The sequence below is a fragment of the Cyprinus carpio genome, chromosome B10 (assembly GCF_018340385.1).
Source record: "Cyprinus carpio isolate SPL01 chromosome B10, ASM1834038v1, whole genome shotgun sequence".
Classification (NCBI taxonomy): domain Eukaryota; kingdom Metazoa; phylum Chordata; class Actinopteri; order Cypriniformes; family Cyprinidae; genus Cyprinus; species Cyprinus carpio.
Genome location: NC_056606.1, coordinates 23,237,890 through 23,263,766, shown reverse-complemented (window position 1 = coordinate 23,263,766; position 25,877 = coordinate 23,237,890). Strand labels below are relative to the sequence as shown.

Sequence of the window (25,877 nt, the reverse complement as noted above, 5' to 3'; positions counted from 1 at the left end):
AGGGCGTTGCCGTGTGGTTGCTAAGATGCTCCGAGTTGTTTAAGTATGTTGCTGTGAAGTTTGCTAGGGCGTTGCCGTGTGGTTGCTAAGATGCTCCGAGTTGTTTAAGTATGTTGCTGTGAAGTTTGCTAGGGCGTTGCCGTGTGGATGCTATGATGCTCCGAGTTGTTTAAGTATGTTGCTATGAAGTTGCTAGGGCGTTGCCGTGTGGTTGCTAAGATGCTCCGAGTTGTTTAAGTATGTTGCTGTGAAGTTGCTAGGGCGTTGCCGTGTGGATGCTAAGATGCTCCGAGTTGTTTAAGTATGTTGCTGTGAAGTTGCTAGGGCGTTGCCGTGTGGATGCTAAGATGCTCCGAGTTGTTTAAGTATGTTGCTATGAAGTTGCGTGTGGGGGCGTTTGCCGTGTGGATGCTAAGATGCTCCGAGTTGTTTAAGTATGTTGCTATGAAGTTGCTAGGGCGTTGCCGTGTGGTTGCTAAGATGCTCCGAGTTGTTTTAGTATGTTGCTGTGAAGTTGCTAGGGCGTTGCCGTGTGGATGCTATGATGCTCCGAGTTGTTTAAGCATGTTGCTGTGAAGTTGCTAGGGCGTTGCCGTGTGGTTGCTAAGATGCTCCGAGTTGTTTAAGTATGTTTGCTATGAAGTTGCTAGGGTGTTTGCCGTGTGGTTGCTAAGATGCTCCGTAGTTGTTTATGTTGCTAGTATGCTTCCGCCGAGTGTAGTATTTTTGTGCTGTGAAGTTGCTAGGGTGTTGCCGTGTGGATGTTAAGATGCTCCCGAGTGTGTTTTAGTATGTTGCTGTGAAGTTGCTAGGGTGTTGCCGTGTGGATGCTAAGATGCTCCGAGTTGTTTTAGTATGTTGCTGTGAAGTTGCTAGGGTGTTGCCGTGTGGATGTTAAGATGCTCCGAGTTGTTTTAGTATGTTGCTGTGAAGTTGCTAGGGTGTTGCTGTGTGGATGTTAAGATGCTCCGAGTTGTTTTAGTATGTTGCTGTGAAGTTGCTAGGGTGTTGCTGTGTGGATGCTAAGATGCTCCGAGTTGTTTTAGTATGTTGCTGTGAAGTTGCTAGGGTGTTGCCGTGTGGTTGCTAAGATGCTCCGAGTTGTTTTAGTATGTTGCTGTGAAGTTGCTAGGGTGTTGCCGTGTGGATGCTAAGATGCTCCGAGTTGTTTTAGTATGTTGCTGTGAAGTTGCTATGAAGTTGCTAGGGTGTTGCTATGAAGTTGTTAGGCTGTTGCTGTGTGGTTGCTAAGATGCTCCGAGTTGTTTAAGTATGTTGCTATGAAGTTGCTAGGGTGTTGCTGTGTGGATGCTAAGATGCTCCGAGTTGTTTTAGTATGTTGCTATGAAGTTGCTATGAAGTTGCTAGGGTGTTGCTATGAAGTTGTTAGGCTGTTGCTGTGTGGTTGCTAAGATGCTCCGAGTTGTTTTAGCATGTTGCTAGGAAGTTGCTAGGGTGTTGCTGTGTGGATGTTAAAATGCTCCGAGTTGTTTTAGTATGTTGCTATGAAGTTGCTATGAAGTTGCTAGGCTGTTGCTGTGTGGTTGCTAAGATGCTCCGAGTTGTTTTAGCATGTTGCTAGGAAGTTGCTAGGGTGTTGCTGTGTGGTTGCTAAAATGCTCCGAGTTGTTTTAGCATGTTGCTGTGAAGTTGCTAGGGTGTTGCTAAGATGCTCCGAGTTATTTTAGTATGTTGCTAGGAAGTTGCTAGGGTGTTGCTGTGTGGTTGCTAAGATGCTCCGAGTTCTTTTAGTATGTTGCTAGGAAGTTGCTAGGGTGTTGCTGTGTGGTTGCTAAGATGCTCCGAGTTGTTTTAGTATGTTGCTAGGAAGTTGCTAGGGTGTTCTGGGTGGTTGTATGATATCTGAGGAATCATTTATGCAGCAGTTTAATGCTTTGCATCAGGGCTTTGATCACATCACTAACACTAACTATGAGCAGAAATAGTGATGATTGAAAAAAAAAACACTACTTACTAAAGTACACCAAAAAGTACCTATTAGAAGGTGCTGTTTGTGCTCCTGTCTCGGCATCAGCATCAACGTCGTCTTGTAACAGTGGGACAGAAAACATGTCAGAGGAATATGTCAGCTGGCCGTCCTTCCCATGATGCACTGCTCTCGGCGGAAGGCTGTACGTCTGATCCACACACTGAGACGCTCGCTGGAGGACGACGAGCGCTGCGCTAAAGTTCTGGGAGGAAAGTGTTAAATCGGCGGAGGAAAGCGGGACAAACATGTCCACGAAACATCTAGTGAGCTCTACAGTGATGCCAAGACAGCCGCGGCCTGCGGTGCGTTCGGCGTCCCACGGGAGAAAGGACAGCAGAGTCCCGAGGGTGTGAAGGGCGTGAGTGACCCACGTGCTCCTGCTCTTCCTGTCAGCGGAGGCTCTGACCCGGAGGAGGTTCACGAGGCGAGCCACACAGAGCACGGTGTACTTGAGGAGACGCTCTCTCTGCTGGACAGAGCCGCCCAGAGAAACGCCCAGAGCCCAGGCTCTCGTGAGGCTCCTGTGAACCCTGTCCAGATCGCCCTGCAGACCCGAGGACGACGGCTCTGGGTGTGTTTGTGACCGAGCGTGAAGAGTGTCAAACATAGACGCAAACTCCAGCTTGCCTCCGTCTTCAGTGCGTGAGCAGGTATACGGACCTTCATCAGAATCATGGTCTTCCTCATCCTAAAGAAAAAAAACATTTTTTTTTAAAAAAAGGTCATATTTTTTTTTTTTGTTGTTCTCTATTCTCATTCTTAAAAAAAAAAAAAAACCTTGCCCCTTTTAGACTTGCACTCTATTCATTTAATAACTGCTTGTTTTCTTTAAAAAAACAACTATCTTCTCTAATATTTTTATATTATATCTATTTATTTTCTTTTTATTTATTATGCAATTAACAAAAGCAAAAAAGGCCTCTAACACTAACTTGCTCTATTTTTATATTCTATCCGTTTTCTTTTTATTTATTATATAATTTAAAAATAATTATAAAATAGTTCTTCAAAAATATAAAAGCAAAACATTAAAATTAATTATAAACTTTGTATAATTAATACAATTATAGAGTAAAATAAAATAAAAATGAAATTTAATTAAAAATGATTTATGCTATCGTGTTATTGTGTATTAGTAAAAAATAAAAAAATTAAATGCAGTTAGAAGTATAGCAATGCTATTTTGTCTGTTTTGTATGTTTATATATTTAGATTTTTTAATATTTTGATATGTATAAAATTTTTAAAACAAATATATACATATACATTTAATTACTAATGCATCATAACAAAGTATTTAAATATAAAAATATTTAAAAAATTACAAGTAATTTCATTTTAACATGTAATTATTTGTAAAAGTTGTTTTTAAAAAATGTACTAAATGTGTAAATATGTATTTTTTAATAATAGTAAAATTCTATATAATTTTTTTTTTAATTAAATTGATTTTTAATCAAATTATTTAAAACATTTAATTAACAAATAAAATTAAAACAATTTAATTATTATTTATAAACAGTTAAAAGATATAAAAAAAATCAGAAAAATGTGTTGGAGGAGGAAAAAATTAATACAGATGTAAGAATGTTGATTAAAAGAAAACAAAGATTAGGAAAATAACAACAATGCTACATAATAAAAGTGTAATCACTGAAAAATAAAATGCATTTTATTTACATTAAATACAAAATAAAAATAAAATTTTTAATTAAAAATAAATATTTATGATATTATCACAAATAGCCTGGCATGTTGTCTTTTTAACCATTTTTTGCATTGCATTTTTTTGCAGCTGACCTGAGTTCTCTCAGTGTATTGTGTGAGGTCTGCTGTGTCCTGCAGGTACAGAGGTAGAGTAGACAGCGGCGTTTCTTTCTCTTTAAGAGGCTGAAGACTTCCTGTGAACGTCAGCGTGGACATGGACTCCAGCCAGGACCTGAACTGAGGCTGAAACACCCCGAAGAAACGAGTCACCCATCATTACGGCAATAAAACACAACACAAAGAGGAACTAGGGCTGGGACAATTTTCAGATTTTATCGATTCATTCAAAAGATTTTTTTTACCACAATTTTATTTTTTAGAAATCAAGGAATCGTGATTTTGAATAGAAATATTACCAAATGTTATAATTAGACACTTTGACAATATGCCGCTGATAACAGTAATCATGTCGGCGCAGTAACCATCCCCTCTGCTGACCTGAGACGAGCCCAGGACCCTCCGTATGTGCTCCAGTCCCTGCGCAGCGTCCAGCAGGGCGGCGCTCATCACGGCGGCAGCAGACGGCCGCTCGCTCATCCTGAGCACAGTCACCATGTAGCCGTCGGACACGATGAGGAGCGGCTGGCGAGGATGCCACGTGACGGAGTATAGCTGTCTGTTTCGTGGTGTCGGGGAGAGACGCTGTGGATGTGGAGGCTGTGGTGTTGTGTGTGTGAAGGGGCTGTGGAGTTTTAGGGTTAATATATGTGTATAGTGTGAGAACTCTGTTAATGCTGTTCATGCATGACAGCATGCATCTAATATAAAGCTTGCATTCATATTTTTATAGTGTTGCACATTATCAATGTGAGGGGAAATGACCTCTCACTATTCATGCACTTTACATTCAACAATGACCAAGAAAAAGATGAACAGAGATGTAAAAATGTTAAATAAAAGTAGAAATATTTATTTAATAAAAAGCTCATTATTAGTGCAACCAATATGCAATATATATATATATATATATATATATATACATACATATAAAGAAAAATCATTTTAGATTTAATTTAAGATTATTTCAAACTAAAGAAAATGTTAATTATTTGGAATTTTTTATGTTTAAAATATTTTTTAAATGTGTTAATATTTGTATTATAAAAAAGTACATATAAACTTTTATACATTATGTATAAGTATAACAATTATAAAAATGAAAGAAAAATACTTTTATTAAAAATTGGATAAGAAAAATGTATTGATATTTGCATTCACAAACAATATGTATATTTTTCTTAATATTAATTGTTTATAAACAGTTAAAAAGATGTCATAAAACCTGAAAGATGTTGAAAAAAAAATTAATACATACGTAAAACAAATATTTATCTAATAAAAAAGATTATTATTTGTGCATTTTATTTATTAAAAAGTGTGAAATTATTTGAACACGTTTTCTGAAAATGTATTTCAATAATTTTAAATAATTTATGTGTATATCTGTATAATAAAAATTTAAATTAAGACATACATGTGTACGATTAATGAAACGATAAAAAAAACATTAAAAACCATTTAAATCAATACAACAAAAATAATAAATCAATACAAAATGTTAAAAGTTATTTGGAAACAGTTAAAAAGATATCATAAAACCTAAAAAAAATACAAAATAAGATACATACAGTATGTTTATGAAAAGAAGAACCAACATAAAATGTGTAATGGTTAAAAAAGAAACGTTTTTGACTGCATTTCTTCCTTTAATGTTTCTAAAACTGCATGAGACAGAAAACCAACCTCATATCTTCACTCGGTGATACTGGAAGGGTCAGTAAACATCATAAACAAGAGGAAGCAATCAAATCACCTGAAGGTGACCAGCGGGTGAAGAGGCAGGAAGTGGGCCGCACCGAACTCAACGCTGCATCCTGTAGTGGACAGAGAGACGAGTCCACCGAGACGCGCCAGCAGGAGCAGAGAGCCTCTCTTCAGCACACAGGCCAGATAAAGCCCTTCTGGAGTCCAGCTCACAGAACCGGCCCAGTATGACCTGCAGGACACAGCACATCCTGCTACTGCCTCGCCTGCATGCGTCTTATTCAACCTACTGCTGATTTCTATTTATCTGCTGAACATAACGTACAAGCTGCTGCTCACTTCTTCATAACTGTGTATATGACAAATATAAATCTAGAGTCTCCAAGATGGGGAGTGAAACAATCTCACAAACCTCTTTTAAATCACTATTCTCAATATTCAAGCGCTTTATGAACATGGAGGAGATTTTAAAAAGTCTCTCAATTTTAAAGATCATTATTTGTAGTGTATATATATATATATATGTGACACTGGAGCACAAAACCAGTCATAAGGGTCCATTTTTTTAAATTGAGATTTATGCATCATCTGAAGCTGAATAAATAATCTCTCCATTGATGTGTGGTTTGTTAGGAGGACAATATTTGTCTGAGATACAACTATTTGAAAATCTGGAATCTGAGGGAGCAAAAAAATCTAAATATTGAGAAAATCATCTTTAAAGTTGTTCAAATGAAGTTCTTAGCAATGCATATTACTAATCAAACATTAAGTTTTGATATATTTACGGTAGGAAATTTACTAAATATCTTCATGGAACATGATCTTAATATCCAATGATTTTTGGCATAAAAGAAAAATGTATAATTTTGACCCATACAATGTATTGTTGTCTATTGCTACAAATATACCTGTGCTACTGATGACTGCTTCTGTGCTGCAGGAACACTTATATATGTATATATAATATGAATAAAATTTAAAAAAGGAAAATAAAAATAAAAATGAATTAAAGCTATTAATTATAACTAATACTATATTGCAGCTACTAAATTAAATCCGTCCCTCGGGTCATTTTGACCCACACAGGAATGAATGGAGTTTATGAGAAAACTGCGTTTTTTATTACACACATGCACAAACACACACACATTCTTATAGAACACATTATAATATGTTTCATGTTTCTGCTGGGAGGTTTTTTTTTTTGTTGTTGACTTAACACAGTTAAATTTGAGTGATGTGGTTGAGACCAATGAGTTTATATCATATTTATATTTTAAAAAATATATTATATATTTATTTCATATTTATGAAATTGTATGAACATGCATATGATTAGTTTATAATTCAGTTTTTTGTTGTTATTTTTACAAAATATGTATTTTGTAATGTTACAATATATATTTGAATCCATAAACAACCAAATTGAAGCCTCATGATTTTCTAATTTGTCATGTTTCACTTGTTTTGCTCAGTTAAAAATCATCCTTTAGACCCCTCTAGTAGCTTTAACCATAAAATGCAATTTTATGTCATTTTTTCTCACCAGATGGCATCAGAGACACTCAGTGACTCAAGTCCAAGATCATCTGTTGGTTTTTGATGAAACAAGACTGAAATTGTCTGTTTGTTTTGTTTTTTTGGTGTAATAACGTACAAAAACTGCTTATTTGCTTATATTTTCTTAAAAATATCCAGAATAAAAGGTAAATATAATAAAAATCACCAAAAAATATTAGAAAATCTACATAAATATTTAGAAAAAAATATATAAAAATGGATCAACATAAGATTTCTGGACTAACAAAAAAAAAATAGTGTCATTTTTAGCCTTTGTGTCATTTTGGCCCACGAGGGACACTTTTGTTCTAGGTTCAGGAGGACGGATGAAGGTTAAAACTGTTCTCTAGTAAGTGCATACAGCCAGCCACTCAGATGTAATCACCCACCTCACATATTTAGCTGCTATTCTGAGCGTCTTAACGCCACATCCTCCTAACAGACTGGACACGGTCACAAAGTTCTGAGTGCTGATGAACAGCACCTGCGTCGCCTGACAAGAACACATCAGCTTTTAATCACCGCACAAATCTAGCACCCGATCTACTGGAAACCAGTGCAGTGTGGAGTTCACCTGCGGGTCTTTCTGGTTGAGGACGACGGCGAGGAGTCGACCGTCAGGAGAGAATGCTGGGATCAGAGCGCCTCTGGACTTCACCGGTTTACACGGAGGCAGGAGCTGGTTGAGCGGGAACGACTGAGAGATCCAGGCAACTCTGAAACCTGCTGAACTGTGAAACAAAACACAGAGAACCATTCCAGGAAAATACACGTATAGCTTGAATGCAATGCAAGTGTCTGATTATTCGAATTAAATTAACTATAACATGTAAGAAATAAGCCCTTCGAATGGCGTATCCCTTGCAGCAAAAAGATTTTCTTCTTTAATATATTGTAAAAGATCATTTCATTATTGCTTTGTAAATACTGCTCATTTATTATTTGTTCATTTATTCATGTACATCATAGTGATTATTTCCGGTATATAAATTAATACTATTTTCACAACTTTGACGTATACATTTCTGTAGGTTAATTTATTTTTTACTCTTAACTTGATAAAAATAAATTGTTGTTTAGATGGAGCCTTATCTTCCTGCACTCTACATTTATGTTATTTTTTTATTTTGTTTTATTTACATACTTTATACTTTTATATTGTGCAAACATAAACATATATGCACTGTATTTTTTTTTGTTTGTTTCTTTTTTTTCTACATATTTTATACTTTTATATTGTGCAAACATAAACATATATGCACTGTATTTATTATTATTATTTTTCTTTTACATATTTTATACTTTTATATTGTGCAAACATAAATCTTAAACATATATGCACTGTATATTTTATTTATTATTATTTTTTTTATTTTATACTTTTTTATTCTTTTAAACATAAATCTTAAACATATATGCACTGTATTTTTTTTTCTTTTTTTACATATTTTATACTTTTATATTGTGCAAACAAACATATGCACTGTATTTTTATGGGTTTTTTTAACATTTTATACTTTTATATTGTGCAAACATAAAACTTAAACATATGCACTGTATTTATTTATTTTTTTTACATATTTTATACTTTTATATTGTGCAAACATAAAACTTAAACATATGCACTGTATTTATTTATTTATTTTTTTTACATATTTTATACTTTTATATTGCACAAACATAAAACTTAAACATATACACTGTATTTTTATGTTTTTTTTTTAACATTTTATACTTATATTGCACAAACATAAAACTTTAACATAAAGCCATAAATGTTATTTATTTATTTAATTTAACTGTATTTAATTTTACCAAGTGGCTTTTTATTTTTACAAATTGTGCCAAAAGCAATATAATAAAAGAGACCAATGTTCAATAAATAATAACATTCATTATTAATAATAACAGTCAGTCGCCATAAGCACAATTACCAAAACAATGCTTTTAAATGAACATAGGTTCAAAAGAGCTGTAAATGATAATAAATAAAAGCACATTTAGCATCATCTGACCGGAGTTTGTTGTCCCACGTCGAGTCCCACTGGATCTTCAGAAAGGTGACGATGAGCTGCGCTTCGGCAACGAAGACAAATGCGCTCAGACACACGTCACCAACTGCCTAAAAACACCAGAGTCAAATAAAACACATGCACGAGAAACCTAAACAACAACGACATCTGCATCAGATCAGTGCTTCTGCTGTTTCACCTGGTTCTTCACAAACACACTATGAACCGAAGCCTCTTTGTCTGTTGTGGAGGGCAGCTGAATGTTCTCGTGGTCTGATATCTGACTCCAGCGTCCCGGGACCGTGTTGTCCCGCGGGCCGCTCAGATCCTGAGGAGAAGAGCATTCCCAGAGGAACACCTGTCCTGTGAGAGCGGCCAGGAAAACTCTGTGTGCGTTCTCCGAAACCAGCAGAGAAAGCCGCGTCGCAGTACCTTCGTAAGACAAGAACGTGTTCGCTTGAGGAGCATTTCCAGATGTGCATCAAGAAAAGTTTGATAGTTTGAGCCTAATAAGCTTGTTTCATAATTTAATAAACTCTGCACTATTATTGCACTGAATCAACACTGAGCTAACTTATTTTCCTCCGTAGTTGAGTTGCGAGTTGAACATTGCGGCATTAAAAGAATAGCTGAAAATGCACTCTTACGCAAACTCTTCCAAATGCAGATGAGTTTGTTTCTTCATCACGTTTGGAGAAATGTAGCATTGCATCAGTGTCTCAGCAAAGTGAATGGGTGCCGTCAGATTGAGAGTGCAAACAGCTGATAAAAACATCACAATAATCCACAGCACTCCAGTCCATCAGTGAACATCTGGAGAAACAACAAAGATGAAACAACATCCGCATTAAGATGTTTTTACCTCAAATACATAGAGTCTATAATCCATGTTACAGCAGTGTGCCGCGAGGAGGCGCCAGTGATTTTGTATTTAATATTTAATTAATGAATAATAAACATTTAGAGCTGTTTAAACGCTGCTTGATCTGTGCAGATTTCTCTCCTGATTCACACCAGAACACTTTTTCACTGGAGGAAGTGTTATTATGGATTATAGACTCTATGTATTTGAGTTAAAAACGTCTTAATGCTGGATGTGTTTCATCTTTTGTCTTCTCCAGATGTTCACTGATGGACTGGAGTGCTGTGGATTACTTGTGATGTTTTTATCAGCTGTTTGCACTCTTAATCTGACGGCACCCATTCACTTTGCTGAGGCACCGATGCAATGCTACAGTTCTCCAAACGTGACGAAGAAACAAACTCATCCTGATCTTGGGACGTGTCAGATTTCAGCCGATTCTAATCATCATTCACATAAATACCACTATTTTCTTGTGTATTACCGTGAAGCCGCTTAGAAGAAACATAAGGACACAGGAATAAAAACTCTCACACAGACCTCGGACGGAAGAGAGCAGCTGATGAACCTCAGGAACAGCCGAGACCGTCTTCAGCGAATCCCTGTCTTTGTTCCACAGGAAGGAGATGTTCTGAGGGGAGAAGAAGAACCAGCAGCACGCCTGCAAACAACACTGTTAGACACAGCGGCGGCGGCACGAGGATTTATTTATCACAGATCTCACAGCCTTTACCATCCTGAGACGCTGACATGGTCACCACGCTCTGCAACAGCGGCTGGAGCTTTGGGGTCTTCTTTTTGGTCCGTCCCGAAACCAGATGTATTTCGCTGATCCGGCTGTCATCCAACAGAAACACACCCTCCTTTTCCTGGAAGCAGACGGTGCGGAGCGGTCACATACGTCGGTGTTTGTATGACATGTCAGCGGATCTGTAAGTGTAGGATCTCACCCTGCCCAGCCAGCAGAATCTGGGCCACGGCTTTCTGCGCTTGATGCCGGACGACAACAAAACCTCCAACTTCACTTCCATCCTCGGCACTGACGGTGAGTTTCAGAGTCGGTCTGTATCCTACAGCATCCGGCTAAAACAAGACACGAAAACAATGACGGAAATGAACTTGTATGCACAGCCACGTAACATATTAATCAAGATACAGTACAGACCAAAAGTTTGGAAACATTACTATTTTTAATGTTTTTGAAAGAAGTTTCTTCTGCTCATCAAGCCTGCATTTATTTGATCAAAAATACAGAAAAAAATGTAATATTGTGATATATTATTACAATTTAAAAATAATTGTTTTTAAATTTATTATACTTTAAAATTATCATTTATTTCTGTGATGCAAAGCTGAATTTTTAGGATCATTATCACATGATCCTTTAGAAATCATTCTAATATGATGATTCATTATCAAAGTTGGAAACAGTTTCTGCTGCTTAATATTTTTTCAGAACATGGTGATACTTTTTTTTAGGATACTTTGATGAATAAAAAGTAAAAAAAAAAAAAAAAAGAAGCTATGTTTTTTAAAATATAAATATTTTGTAATAATAATATACACTACTGGTCAGTAATTTGGGGTCAGTCATTTTTTTTTCTTTTTTTTTTTAAATAAAATCAATACTTTTATTCAGCAAGGATGTGTTAAATTGATAAAAAGTGATAGTAAAGAAAATATATTATTAGAATATATATTATTAGAATTTTTTTTTTTTATTTTGAATAAATGCAGTTCTTTTAAAACCTTTTATTCATCAAATATATTAGACAGCAGAACTGTTTCCAACACTCATAATAAATCAGAATATTAGAATGATTTCTAAATGATCATGTGATAGACTGGATGTTACATGTGACACTGAAGGCTGGAGTAATGATGCTGAAAATTCAGCTTTGCATCACAGGAATAAATTATTTTTTTAAAGTATATTCAAATAGAAAACTATTATTTTAAGTTGTAATATTATTTCACAATATTACTGTTTTTTTCTGTATTTTTGATCAAATAAATGCAGGCTTGAGCAGAAGAAACTTCTTTCAAAAACATTAAAAATAGTAATGTTTCCAAACTTTTGACCTGTACTGTATAAAACGCAAAATACTCAAGCAGCTTTATTAGCAATATAATACCGCCTTTGAATCAGATTCAGCTGTTTGTTTGTTTGTTTTTATCTGCTTTACAGCTAAACTATCAGCACAACCACAAATAAACATAATTAGTTTAATATATTACACATACTGACTTCATTTAAATAATTGCATTATAATAAAAAGGCATAATAATAATAATAATAATTTTTTTTAATTCAACCGTAGCAGTCAGAGAAATCAAAGAAACAGCAAAAATAAGTTATTAAATTAAATGCATAATATAACTGAAAATGATCATACTGACTCAGTCTGTGATATTGAATCTATAATTAATTGCATTATTATAATTCAGTCAGATAAATCAAATCAGCAGCTAAAAGAAAAGATATTCAAGTAAATGGTTATAATTAAAATATATATATATATAAATTACTTTAAATAATCTTATATTAATTGCATTATTATTGTCATCATTTATCATCAGTTAGATAAATCAAATCAGCAGCAAAAAATAAAATCACCACTTACAATAAAAAATAATAATATTTACTCTAAATACTCTATAATAAATTGCGTTGTTGTTATTATTTACCGAATTCATTCGCAGCAGTCAGATGAATCAAATCAGCAGCCAAAATAAGGGATTGAAGTAAATTATTATAATAAAAAAATATATATTTACTGTTAAGTAAGCTCAAATTAATTGCGTTGTTATTATTATTATTATATTGACAACTTTCCACCGCAGCTGCAGTCAGATAACGTTAAATCCGATCAAACAAAATCAGCAGCTAAAATAAAGTATTAGATCAGCTGAACGATGAGTATAGACACAAACATGTTTGAAACATTAGAAATGTTAATTAAGATGACTCTGAACTCTATTCAGCTGAACAGACATTAGCGCGCGCAGACACCGTTAGCTGTAGCATGACAACACAGCCTCACACTCGACACGCGCGCGCGACTCCGCTTCGGTAGAGTCACAAACCAGTGCTGAAGCGTCCTCATACTCTACCATCGTGCCATGACTTTAATAAACACATTCCGACTCGGTTTATTCCGCTGTTTTTCGAATCTCCCTCCACTTCCGGTTTTCCAAACAGCGAATGCAATTCCCATGATTCCCGCTGCGTTGCCATAGAAGCAGACGCGTGCGAGCGCAGCCAGTGCGCATGCGCGTTCAGAGGGTGACTGTCATAGATATGTAGATTTATCTGTGTAATAGAGCTTTGAATAGGATTTTTATTCCATCAAAATTTTTGATGCCTTGAAATAGTAATTCTTGTTACCAATTTAAATATCACCAAAAATAAATAAATAAATAAATAAATACTAGCCTAAGTAAAAACAAACTTATACTTAAGATAAGTAAACAGTCATGAATTACAATAGAACAAAAAATTCGACTTACTTTAAACACTTAAAGCATTGAATAAGAAATATTATATTGTATAAAATAAACATACAAATAAACTGAATAGTCTTTGCTGTATGAATTCAATGTACATTCATTCTTATTTATTTTACAAATGTGATTCGGTCAAGGACAGTGAGTGATTTTCTTTCTAATGTTTGATTTATCAACACAAATGGCGACAGCACCTATATGAGGCTGCTTTAGAGGAATAGTCCACCCAAAGGTTCTGTTGTTTTTATAAACCTGTATCAGTTTCCTTCTGCTGCTGAATGCAAAAGTATATATTTGGAATAATACTGGTAACCCAACAGTCGCTGGGCCCCTCTGACTTGAAATACACTATTGGAGTCAATGGGAACCAGAAACTTTCATCTTTTATGTTGAGGAGAACAAAGAAATTCAGACAGTTTTCCCCTCTCTCCCAGTACGGAAGAGTACGGAAGAGGATTAGGGCCAAGCAATAATAAAAAAATAAAACCATCTCGAGATTAAAGTCATTATATTGCGAGATTAAACTCGTTAAATTTCGAGAAAAAAAGTCGAAATACAATCTTGAGAATAAACTCATTAAATATCGAGAATAAAGGTCGTTGTGTTTCGAGAAAAAAACTCGTTAAATTTCGAGAAAAAAAGTCGAAGTACAATCTTGAGAATAAACTCATTACATTACACGCCATTAATGGCAATGCCGTACGGTTTTAATTTATCATAGCTGTCCAAGTGCCAGAGTGCATTTGAGTGAAGCCAGCAATAACCTTGCATTTGTCCTCTGGTTGTCATTTCATGGGCAAAAGCGAGTAGCCTACATCGCGCAAATTGGACTGATTTTTTTTATTCTAAAAAGACCTAGCCGCTTGCAAATTCACTTTAAAGTTCGTGTGCTAATTATTATTGTGTCATAATTAGCTAAAGTTGATAGTATTTCTTTGTTTACTGAAAGATATAGGCTATGCAATAATGAACACTGATCGAATGCGTTATTCTCTACATTTCATTTCGATTTTTTTTCCTCGAAACACAACGACTTTATTCTCGAATTTAAATGAGTTTATTCTCAAGACTGTATTTCGACTTTTTTTCTCGAAATTTAACGATTTTTTTTTTCTCGAAACACAACGACTTTATTCTCGAAATTTAACGAGTTTTTTCTCGAAACACAACGAGTTTATTCTCGATATTTAATGAGTTTATTCTCAAGATTGTATTTCGACTTTTTTTCTCGAAATTTAATGAGTTTTTTCTCGAAACACAACGACTTTATTCTCGAAATTAAATGAGTTTATTCTCAAGATTGTATTTCGACTTTTTTTCTCGAAATTTAATGTTTAATCTCGCAATATAATGACTTTAATCTCGAGATGCTTTTATTTTTTTATTATTGCTTGGCCCTAATCCTCTTCCGTATTCCCAGTTTTTCCTAGGTTTTTGTTAATTTTTTTTAGAATAGCCTCTCTCACACATTTTTTTTTTTTAATAGATTTTTTTTTTTTTTTTTTTTTACTTATCGAAGTTTGTTCTTTGCATGACCATTCCCAGATTACGCCAGAGCAAAGTGAAGAGAGGTGAATGCAGACATTAGGCACAGCGATCACATGATAGATATGTGCTTGGGTCGTTCAAAAGTAAAATATAGAATAAATGCATTTGATTGGTAGATCAAATTCAAACATGGTGCTTTTATCTCTAATGGTAATGCATGGAATTTACGGAAAAGCTCCAATAAATAATAGCGCTAATAAGTGGGGCGTGGTGGGGCTTTGGCGATCGGTGCTACCGTGACTGATTCAGGACACAACTTTGTATAATGTCATGGGTATGTCACAGGTATTACAAGGAGAGGGTGACTTATGAGGACATAACCCATGTCCCCATTTTTCAAAACGCTTTATAAACCATACAGAATGAGTTTTTTTGAGAAAGTAAAAATGCACAAAGTTTCCTGTGAGGGGTAGTGTTAGGTGTAGGGTTGGTGTAGGGTGAAAGAATATACAGTTTGTACAGTATAAAAACCATTATGCCTATGGGATGTCCCCACAATTCACAAAGACAAACGTGTGTGTGTGTGAGTGTGTATGTGTGAGAGTTTTTATGTGTGTGTGTGTGTTTATATGTGTGTGAGAGAGTGTGTGTTTGTGAGAGAGATAGTGTGTGTGTGTGTGTGTGTGTGTGAGAGAGAGAGAGAGTGTGTGTGTGTGTATATATATATATATATATATATATATATATATATATATATATATATATATATATACATATATCCTAAACCCACCCCTTACAATCATGTTTTATATATTTTATTATTACAAACTTAATTCAGTTATAATATTTAATATTTTAATTAACTGCCTTAATCAGAAAAACACAAAATATTCAAATTATCATAATAGTAATTAATATTATTGGAGTTCTGCATGCTTTGTGTGAAACCAGTCTCTAAAGCAAAGTTACCATAAATTATTTTAAGAAAAATACAATTGCTTTATAGTGTAAAAGCAAGAATTATGCTTTGTTTTGTTTTCTTATTTTATTGTTTACCCTTCTGTTACTCTTACTACATGCGTTATGTTTTATGTTTGCATTATTTCAACCACGAAAAACGTATAACCTGTTGTTCAGTATCGCTGGCTCTGAAAATAATTGCTTTTCTATTGTAAAATTGCTTTGGATAAAAGCATCTTCAAAATGCATAAATGCAAATATTCATTGCACTGAATGAGTGGAAGCTGAAGATGTTGATATTCATATCAGAAATAAAAAAAGAAAAGAAACCACCTAGACTTCAGTTCCACTAAAACCTTCTTATAAACCAATGCTAATTACAAAATAACAACCAATAATAACAAATAACAAATTAATCAAATCAGGCTTTACACTACACTTATATAAATTATCAATATAACAATTTTCAAAAAAAGAAAAAAGAAGAATAGTCTCATAAACCTATGAAATAACATAAGGGTTGCATGACATTTAACAAAAAAAAAGGTTTATTTTTTTTAATAAATTCATGCATAACAAAACATTTATTAATAATTATTAAATATATATATATAATATAAACCTAAAATGGTAACATCTAAATTAACTGCTTTTATTTGAGGCAAAAGACTTGAAAAAAAAATGAATCAGACTAATTACCTTTAGATGATTATATCATGTAGATATATAGCTCTTTGAAGTAACAACTGCAGGTTACCACTTTTTGCAGTGTGTGTGTGTGTGTGTGTGTGTGTGTTTGATAATATCTTTATACACCCATGGAGTATTGTTTTGTTGCATGACTATGTTAATTACACATGTACTGCAATTAGGCAACCAGGACAACACTGATAATATGTTCTTGATGACGTCGTCAAGTTCTGGATGATGTCAGCCAATCACAGCTTATAAATTTAGCCGCGAACCAACTAAAAGTATTACTGACGATACAAGAAGATCCATCTCTGAGATGGAGGCTCCAGACTGGGTTGAATTATTAATGCGAGCTTTCTTCTGCTGCACGGGTATCATAGGGAACAGTTGGCTGGGTTTGCGCTCTCTGCCCAAATCTGGATCTCAGCTTCGGACCGGCGATGTCCTCCTCGTTAACCTGGCCGTGTCCAATCTGATCACGAACTGTCTGGTGGACCTGCCGGAAACCGTGGCGCACTTCGCCAAATCCTGGCTCACGAGTAAAGAGTACTGCAGCATGACTCAGTTTTCCCACGAACTCTCGGAGACCAGCAGCATCTTCTCCACTATGTTCATCAGCGTGTATTGGCACCAGAAGCTGGTGGGCTCCATCAGACGCGGAGGAGCTCCGGTGCAGATGGATAATTTGAGGTTAGTCGGCGTATTGCTCACTGGGAGCTGGATCGTGTCGACTGCGTTCAGTCTCCCGCACGTCTTCATCGCAGAGCACAATGCGAACGAGAGTTCGGAGGTTTGCGAAGAACGTTTCGCATCACCTGCAGCCAAGCAGACGTTTGATGGTGTGTATCTCACGCTGGCTAACGTCGTTCCAATGATCGGGATAACTTACGCCACCGTTCAGATCGTCTTAACGCTGCTTCGGAGTCAAAAACGAATCAAGGATCTCTCCAGGAATGGAGCAAACCCTCAACCTTCATCTGTAGACCAAAAACTGGAAGCAGAACACGGCATTGAAGAAAGCTCTCCGATCTCCGCAGATGCTTCTAGAGCAGCTGCTCAACAGAAGACGCAGGTCAGATCCAATACGAGTAATCAGGTTCGAGCAGCCAAAAGTGTTGCAGTCGCCACCATCTTCATCTTCTGCTGGTTCACTCACCTTGTGCTCCGCATCTACAGCAGCTTCAGAAACTCCATCCTCGCTGTCAAACTCACCAATTTTATAGGAGCATCTTACGTGTGTTTCGTCCCGTATGTCTATTTGCACGGCGTGAAGAAACTCAACTGCTCTTGGCGGTAAGAACTGGTGAGTTTAGCAAGCGTGGTGCATCCTGGGAAACCATTGGTGCACACAGCTGACCGCACCAACATAGCTTTAAAAGCTAAAAGATTTGAGTGATCGGCGTCTGTATAAAGGCTTTAAACATGTAGATGTGGAATATATAAGAGTGTAGAATATCTTGGGTGTAGCTAAGGGAAGAAAATGAAAATGATTGTTCTCTTGTGCTTTGATAATTATGACCAGACGTCAGTGCAATTATGTTTGTTATTCCACTTGACGGATTAAAAACCTGCTTATGAGCGCAGTTATTGTTGTGTTATTTTTGCCGTCAAATAAGCACAAAAAACCTTGCGTCAGCTGAGATGGTGAAGAGCACTGGACCTTAAACCAACCAGCATTAACCCTACTGCAGGTCTTCTGTCATCTGACTGATAGTAGTTTTTATCCAGGAGAAGCTCTTTTAGTGTAATTATACAGATGTGTCTTTCTGGTGTCAGATCTTGAGTGATTTGATCAAGTAAAGGTCAGAATAACTGCAGTAATATCTCCAGATGAACTCTTACTGGACTGAAGCAGCTCAGCTTTACTTGATTCTCCATCAATCATGTTTTAGAGTCTCAAATCTGATCATCAGGATCTTTTGAGGAGCGTTTTGTTTCCAGAAGCTTTACTTTCACTGTTCCTCAGCGGAGGAATGATCTTCACAAGCCTCCAGAACATCTCACATCTTCTGAGGAGCCTTCATTTCTTCATCTCTCAATCACTGCATTATATGTTTGGATCATTTACATCTCATCTCACTGACACACATTACTGGAGATATAGAGCACAGACTCATATTTAGATCATTTTATGTCAGAATCTGCTCTACTGTTATAAAGATCTCATTGATTTACATTAAAAGCTTCAGAATTTAATCACTTTTTGTCCATATAAAAATCAGCCTCTGCACCATACTGCATATTTTTGCTCAGTTTGGGACTCTGAATAAAATGTAGCTGTTTCTTTCTTTCATAATTTAACTGTCTTATACTATATGAGCCATGAAAGCCTGATAGAACAAGTATAATACTGAACAAAAAACACATATGCAAAGACTTTTGTATTAGATTTTGTCTAAAGGAGCAATAAACTATTTTATATATATATATATAATTATAATATGCAATAATTTAATATGTCAGGATTTACAGGGTTAAAAAATAATTTTGACTGACTGTTATGTCATCTCACTCACTGACATTTATATTTATATTAAGCCACAAACTTTTAAAAAGCATTCAAATAGTGTCTGCTGATGATCAATTCAGCTGAAAGTTTCACTTGCAGAAAATTATACTTTTAGTTTGATTTTCAAACCATTTGCAATATTAAAGTGTCATGAAACCCTAAAACACATTTTTTTTACACCTGATGAAACAATGGATTACTGTGATCCACAGCAAACAATGATATATAGACAAAAAAAAAAAGAAAAAAAAAAAAGAGTAAACAAAAAGTGGCTGTCTTTATTCTCTCTGTTTTAAAGATATTTGAATATTCATTTGTCTGTATGATGAGCGTGTTGTAGGTCTGTGTTTTATTGGTTATTTTCTCCCCTCTTCCATTTCTTTCATGACACATTAAAGCAGAAAAGCACAGGGTTTTTGTAAACAAAATAGTACATGCAGAAGAACAATATTGCAAATAACTGACTGTCAGAAAAATGGTCAATGTTTCAATACAATTATCAAGTGTTTAACTCAAAATGCACCCAATATTAGTTCTGGGTTAATTCACACTATAGCAGGAGGAGATTATAGTGCCATGTGACCATGATGTCATCAACTCATACCTTATAAAGTTGACCGCCAGCCACTGGATCTGTACATGCAAGCAAGCGTCTTTCCCAAACCGTCTACAAGAGATGGAGGCTCAAGACTGGATTGAATCATCAATACGAGCGTTTTTCTGCTTGACTGGCATTATAGGCAACTTCTGGCTGGGTTTGCGCTCTCTTCCCAAATCCAGCTCTCAACTGCGACCCAACGACGTCCTCTTCATGAACCTGGCCGCGTCCAATCTGATCACAAACTGCCTGGTGGATCTTCCAGACACATTGACGCAGTTTGTGAACAACTGGTTCATGGGTAGGAACTACTGCGGCGTGCTTCAGTTCTCCTCCGATCTCTCGGAGACCAGCAGCATCTTCTCCACTATGTTCATCAGCGTGTATTGGCACCAGAAGCTGGTGGGCTCCATCAGACGCGGAGGAGCCCCGGTGCAGATGGATAATTTGAGGTTAGTCGGCGTATTGCTCGCTGGGAGCTGGATCGTGGCGCTGATGTTCAGCGTTCCCCACTTTTTCATTGCAGAACACGATGGGAACGAGACTTTAGAAGTCTGTGAGGAACGTTTCCCAACGCCTGCGGAGAAAAAGACGTTCGATGCACTGTATCTGATTCTGGCGAACGTGGTTCCACTTGTTGGGATCACCTACGCCAGCGTGCGGATCGTCTTAACGCTGCTCCGGAGTCAAAAACGAATCACGGACCACTCCAAAGGAAGAAATGCACCACCTACAGAAGAAAATATGGCTAAAGTCGTGAATACCGTCGCCGACTCCCAACAGAAGACGCAGGTCAGATCCAATACGAGTAATCAGGTTCGAGCAGCCAAAAGTGTGGTTGCAGTCGCCACCATCTTCATCTTCTGCTGGTTCACTCACCTTGTGCTCCGCATCTACAGCAGCTTCAGAAACTCCATCCTCGCTGTCAAACTCACCAATTTTATAGGAGCATCTTACACCTGTTTCGTTCCCTATGTGTACTTGCACGGTGTAAAGAAACTCAACTGCTCTTGGCGGTAAGAACTGGACTAGAAACCATCTCAGGAAAGAAGCTTGATTTGATGATTAAAGTAAACAACACTGTATATGCAAACACCTCTTGTTTTTTTATGTGAAATGTGGGAATCGTAGTAAAGGAATATACAACTGGTTTATCATTTTTTCCACCACCAAAGCAGAAACAGAAGTGACTCTCCCTCCAGTGCTTTGGTAATTGCTGCCAGCGATCACTGTAATTATGTTCGTTATGCCACTTAACAAATTATAAATCTGCACGTGAGTGCAATTCTCCTCAATGTTATTTACAAAAACAAAGGAGGATAGCACATTATAATCAATATATTTAAAGCATATTTATAATATATATATGTGACGCTGGAGCACAAAACCAGTCATAAGTGTCAACTTTTTTAAATTGAGATTTATGCATCATCTGAAAGCTGAATAAATCATCTCTCCATTGATGTGTGGTTTGTTAGGAGGACAATATTTGTCTGAGATACAACTATTTGAAAATCTGGAATCTGAGGGAGCAAAAAAATCTAAATATTGAGAAAATCATCTTTAAAGTTGTTCAAATGAAGTTCTTAGCAATGCATATTACTAATCAAAAATTAAGTTTTGATATATTTATGGTAAAAAATCTTCATGGAACATGATCTTTACTTAATATCCTAATGATTTTCGGCATATAAGAAAAATCTATAATTATGACACATACAATGTATTGTTGGCTATTGCTACAAATATTAAATAACATTATTTAATGAAACTGAACTAGCATGAATTAACAATGAACTGTATTTTTATTAACTAACGTTGACAAAGATTAATAAATACTGTAAGAAATGAATTGCTCATTGTTAGTTAGTTTTTTTTAGTTTATTTATTAATTGTATAAGTGAATTGTTTATTTTTTTTTAATTTTATTTAATGTTTTTTTGTAACTAAGTCAACTAGTGATTGACTTCTTTATGAATCATACTGAATGGCTTTGAAGAATAAGGCTCATATTATATATATATATATATATATAATTATATATCTATATAGATACTATATATATGATATATATATATATATATAAGGCTCATATTATATATATATATATATATATATATATATACATCCAACCTGCTTGCTTTGCATCATCATCACTTTACATTAAACATAAGCCTTCAACAACGATGGCCAACATTGACATATTTATTCAGCAAGTAGTGCAGGACCAATACGTACGAACTCAACAGCCTTTTATAACCAGAATCCCTCAAATAAAATCTAGTCAACATCAGAGCTGTTGAAAATGTTCAATAGCTCTGCAGTCGGTTTTGATATTAGCTGATATTAGATTTTTTTTTTTTTTTTTTGTTCATCCAGTCTGATTTTGTAAGCGACCTTTCCTTCTGTTTTAAAGAGGTTATCTTTGGATTGTTTTACTGCTCAAAAGAGAATATTGGGAAACGTAACTCAATTAATCTGCTAGTTAAATTTCATATACATATACAAACATTTACTTGTTCTAAACCTCTCTTTTCTTTATTTAAAGTTATTCTAGAGAAGCACTAACAATGTTAAAGGGCTCATATGAAATTGCTAAAAACAACATTATGTTGTGTATTTGGTGTAATGCAATGTGTTTATGTGGTTTAAGGTTCAAAAAACACATTATTTTCCACATGCTGTACATTATTGTTGCTCCTCTATGCCCTGCCTTCTGAAATGCATCAATTTTTACAAAGCTCATCTTTCTGAAAAGTGAGGTGTGCTCTGATTGGCCAGCTATTCAGTGCGTTGTGAATGGCCGAATACCTCAAGCGTGTGACGGAAATGTTTCTCCTCTTAACATACTGTGATGCTGTGTCCGGCGCGACGAGACAAAACCAATAAAACTCATTACAAACGAGGCATTTGTTGCATCCAGTGGGGACATAATTACTGATTATAATGACTTATACTGTGTTTATGCGTGTTGAGTTGCATCGCGCCGCGTAAACATAAAACCATGTCTGCATTTGTGATCAGAGAAACAACAAACAACAAGCTCTACTCTACACTGCTCAAAACTACAAAATTAATTTAAAGCTATATTTATATTATGTCAGTTTTATACATTAAAAATATCAATATTGTGTGTAAATAATTCATATACAATTTTAATTAAGAGATTTTTTTTTTTTTAAGAAATGTTAAAACAACTCAGAAAAACACTAATTTTACACATTTGTAATTTAAAACAAAACTTTTTCTTTTTATTTTATTTTCAAATAATTTGCAATGCATAATACACAAAACTAGAAGGTGGTTGAAAAGGTTCAGGCCTTCATAAAAATGTGTCCTTTTCATAAAAGTCTCTCCTGTTGAACCTGACGTCTAGCACAAAACCCCCGAGAGCACGATGTTTCCTTTCATCCCATCCATCCGCCATCACATCCCAATCAAGAAACGTAAAAACCAGCATCCGTGGGGAAGTTACCAACCACAGACAGTGTTTCAGCAGTAGAAAACATTAAGAATAAGTGCCTCCTCAGACAGTTTATGAGCACATACAGACATACAGACACCGCTGATTAATTATAACTGGATAAGAAATTAAAATCATGTATTATACACCTTCATATCTACTGATGACCACAAGAACTTACGCAAACTGAAGAATATATATCAGAAGTGTTTATTTCGGATGTGTGTTGGGCATTTTCGTGGCTGGATGAGTCAACATTATATATTTTCAGTAAATATAAAGACTGCAACCTGGTGCGATGAGAGGCGTCAGGCTGCTGTAGTCTCAGGATGTCTATCAAATATCATCAAGAACAGAACGACCGCTGGCAAGTCCTTCATTGTCATCAATGGAGCTTCTCCAGTTTGGCCTGAAGGCATTTAAAGTTGCGTATAATGTCCTGCAGAGCCGCGTTCGGACTCAAGGACTGCAGCTCCACCAGATACCCGCAGATGTTATCTAGACAAGTGTTAGTGAACCTCCGTCTGCAATCAACCAAAGAGTGAGTGACAAAAAGGTTTTCACAACAAAACTGCTGCTCAAAACTAGCTCTAAACTAGTCCAATCGCATTTTGAAAATCGTGAATCTGAGGTGCAAAAAGAAAATCATCTTTAAAGTTGTTCAAATGAAGTTCTTAATGCATATTACTAATCAAAAATTAAGTTTTGATATATTTATGGTAGGACATTGACTAAATATCTTGCCTGTCGTAGGTGGGCACTCGGCTGGGGTCATTCACATATCCTGACAGGAGCACATGGATGCACTCCACCAGGTGCAGCGGCTTCTTCACACGCTGCCAACACGGGTCCTGGGTGAAACACAATTTTTTATTATTATTATTAACAACATTTAAAGATTTTTGGGTTTGTTTACTCCTGACACTGTATAGACTTCAGAATCTTAAGTGTCACTTTTTAAGATTAATATCAAATAAGAAATCTAAAATTAAATGTATAATTAAAAAAAAAATATATATATATTATTACCATTAGTTAATCCTTAAAAGGATTATGAACTAATAAATAAATATTAAAAAATTATAATAACAATAATAATAGTCAATAAATGTATAATTACTGCTATGCATCCCTTAAGAGGATTATGAGATGATAAAATACAGAGAGTGAAATGTGATTTTCCGCCTGTGGGTGAATCTAAACGCTCCTGATCTAAACATTGCAATAGTTTTTCACTTATTTCTCGCACCCGCGTCTTGAAGAGCTGGTCGTAAACCTCCAGCAGTCGTGGAAGCTGAACTCCAATCTCCTGGAGGGTGAAGGTGACGAAACCCACGTCCCAGTTCAGCCGGCACACTTCCTGTTCCAGAAACTTCACCAGGAAATCTGAAGATCACACAAAAACCAGCATGAGATCAGATGATGATGTACATTCACGCATTTTGCAGCAGCTTTTATCCAGAAGAGGAACAGAAGCAGTTAGTCGAGGATCACCGGACGAGCTACACACACACACGCACGCACACACACAAACACGCACGAGCACGCACACGCGCACACACACGCACGCACACACACAAGCACACACACGCACGCACGCACACACACAAGCATGCACACACACCCACACACACACAAGCACGCACACACACACACACACACAAGCACACACGCACACAAATAGCACACACACACGCACGCCCACACAAGCACACACTCGCACACACACACGCACGCACAATCACACACGCACACACACACAAAGCACACGCACGCACACACACACACACACACAAGCACGCACACATACACACACAAGCACACACGCACACAAACACGCACACACACACACACACAAAGCACACACTCGCACGCACACACACAAACACAAACAAGCACACACTCGCACACACGCACACACACGCACACACAAGCACGCACACACGCATGCACACACACAAGCACACACGCACGCACACACAAGCGCACACACACATATACACACACACAAGCACGCACGCACGCACACACACACAAGCGCACACAAGCACGCACGCACACACACACAAGCGCACACAAGCACCCACGCACGCACACACACACAAGCGTACACAGAAGCACACACAAAAACACGCACGCACGCACAAGCACGCACGCACACAAGCGCACACGCACACAAGCACACACACGCACAAGCACACACGCACATACAAGCACGCACGCACACACACACACACACACAAGCACGCACACAAGCACGCACACACACACACAAAGCACACACTCGCACGCACACACGCGCGCACGCACACACACAAGCACGCACGCACGCACACACACAAGCACGCACGCACAAGCACACACACACAAGCGCAAACACACACACGCACGCACGCACGCACACAAGCACACACACGCACGCGCACACAAGCACGCACGCACAAGCACACACGCACGCACACACACACACAAGCACGCACACACACACACACAAGCACACACTCGAACACACACACAAGCACACACTTGCACGCACGCACACACGCACAAGCACGCACGCACACACAAGCACGCACACACAAGCACACACACACACACACACAAGCACGCACACAAGCACACACACACACACACACACAAAGCACACACTCGCACGCACACACGCGCGCACACACACACACACAAGCACGCACGCACGCAC

The 25,877-nt window shown here is 36.6% G+C and overlaps 4 protein-coding genes across 4 annotated transcripts in view; 2 read left to right on the top strand and 2 right to left on the bottom strand.

The window, feature by feature from the left end:
* Positions 1–13,211, bottom strand: part of cplane1 (ciliogenesis and planar polarity effector 1) — a 51,364-nt gene extending 38,153 nt beyond the window's left edge. The window contains 13 exon segments of the mRNA XM_042732052.1: positions 1,996–2,678; positions 3,791–3,940; positions 4,196–4,439; positions 5,571–5,753; positions 7,474–7,577; positions 7,659–7,815; positions 9,100–9,206; positions 9,296–9,528; positions 10,499–10,580; positions 10,582–10,619; positions 10,692–10,827; positions 10,909–11,041; positions 13,073–13,211. Of these exon segments, the coding sequence (XP_042587986.1) occupies positions 1,996–2,678; positions 3,791–3,940; positions 4,196–4,439; positions 5,571–5,753; positions 7,474–7,577; positions 7,659–7,815; positions 9,100–9,206; positions 9,296–9,528; positions 10,499–10,580; positions 10,582–10,619; positions 10,692–10,827; positions 10,909–10,989 (2,198 nt within the window). The 5' untranslated portion in view covers positions 10,990–11,041; positions 13,073–13,211.
* Positions 13,212–16,713: 3,502 nt separating this feature from the next.
* Positions 16,714–18,132, top strand: LOC109091279. The gene has a single exon (XM_019105042.2). It carries the CDS (start codon positions 16,923–16,925, stop codon positions 17,901–17,903), a length of 981 nt encoding a protein of 326 aa, XP_018960587.2. The 5' UTR covers positions 16,714–16,922; the 3' UTR covers positions 17,904–18,132.
* A 1,527-nt stretch (positions 18,133–19,659) lies between these two features.
* Positions 19,660–21,001, top strand: LOC109091280 (bombesin receptor subtype-3-like). The gene has a single exon (XM_042732016.1). It carries the CDS (start codon positions 19,792–19,794, stop codon positions 20,731–20,733), a length of 942 nt encoding a protein of 313 aa, XP_042587950.1. The 5' UTR covers positions 19,660–19,791; the 3' UTR covers positions 20,734–21,001.
* Positions 21,002–22,939: 1,938 nt separating this feature from the next.
* Positions 22,940–25,877, bottom strand: part of nup155 (nucleoporin 155) — a 34,304-nt gene continuing 31,366 nt past the window's right edge. The window contains exons 30-32 of the mRNA XM_042732051.1: positions 24,426–24,562; positions 23,921–24,027; positions 22,940–23,700 (exon numbers count right to left, since the gene is read on the bottom strand). Coding sequence (XP_042587985.1) covers positions 23,562–23,700; positions 23,921–24,027; positions 24,426–24,562 — 383 coding nt within the window. The 3' untranslated portion in view covers positions 22,940–23,561. The remainder of the gene's footprint in view (positions 23,701–23,920; positions 24,028–24,425; positions 24,563–25,877) is intronic.

Coding starts and splice junctions, on each gene's coding strand:
- LOC109091279 (XM_019105042.2), top strand. CDS start 16,923: ATGGAGGCTCCAGACTGGGTTGAATTATTAATGCGAGCTTTCTTCTGC.
- LOC109091280 (XM_042732016.1), top strand. CDS start 19,792: ATGGAGGCTCAAGACTGGATTGAATCATCAATACGAGCGTTTTTCTGC.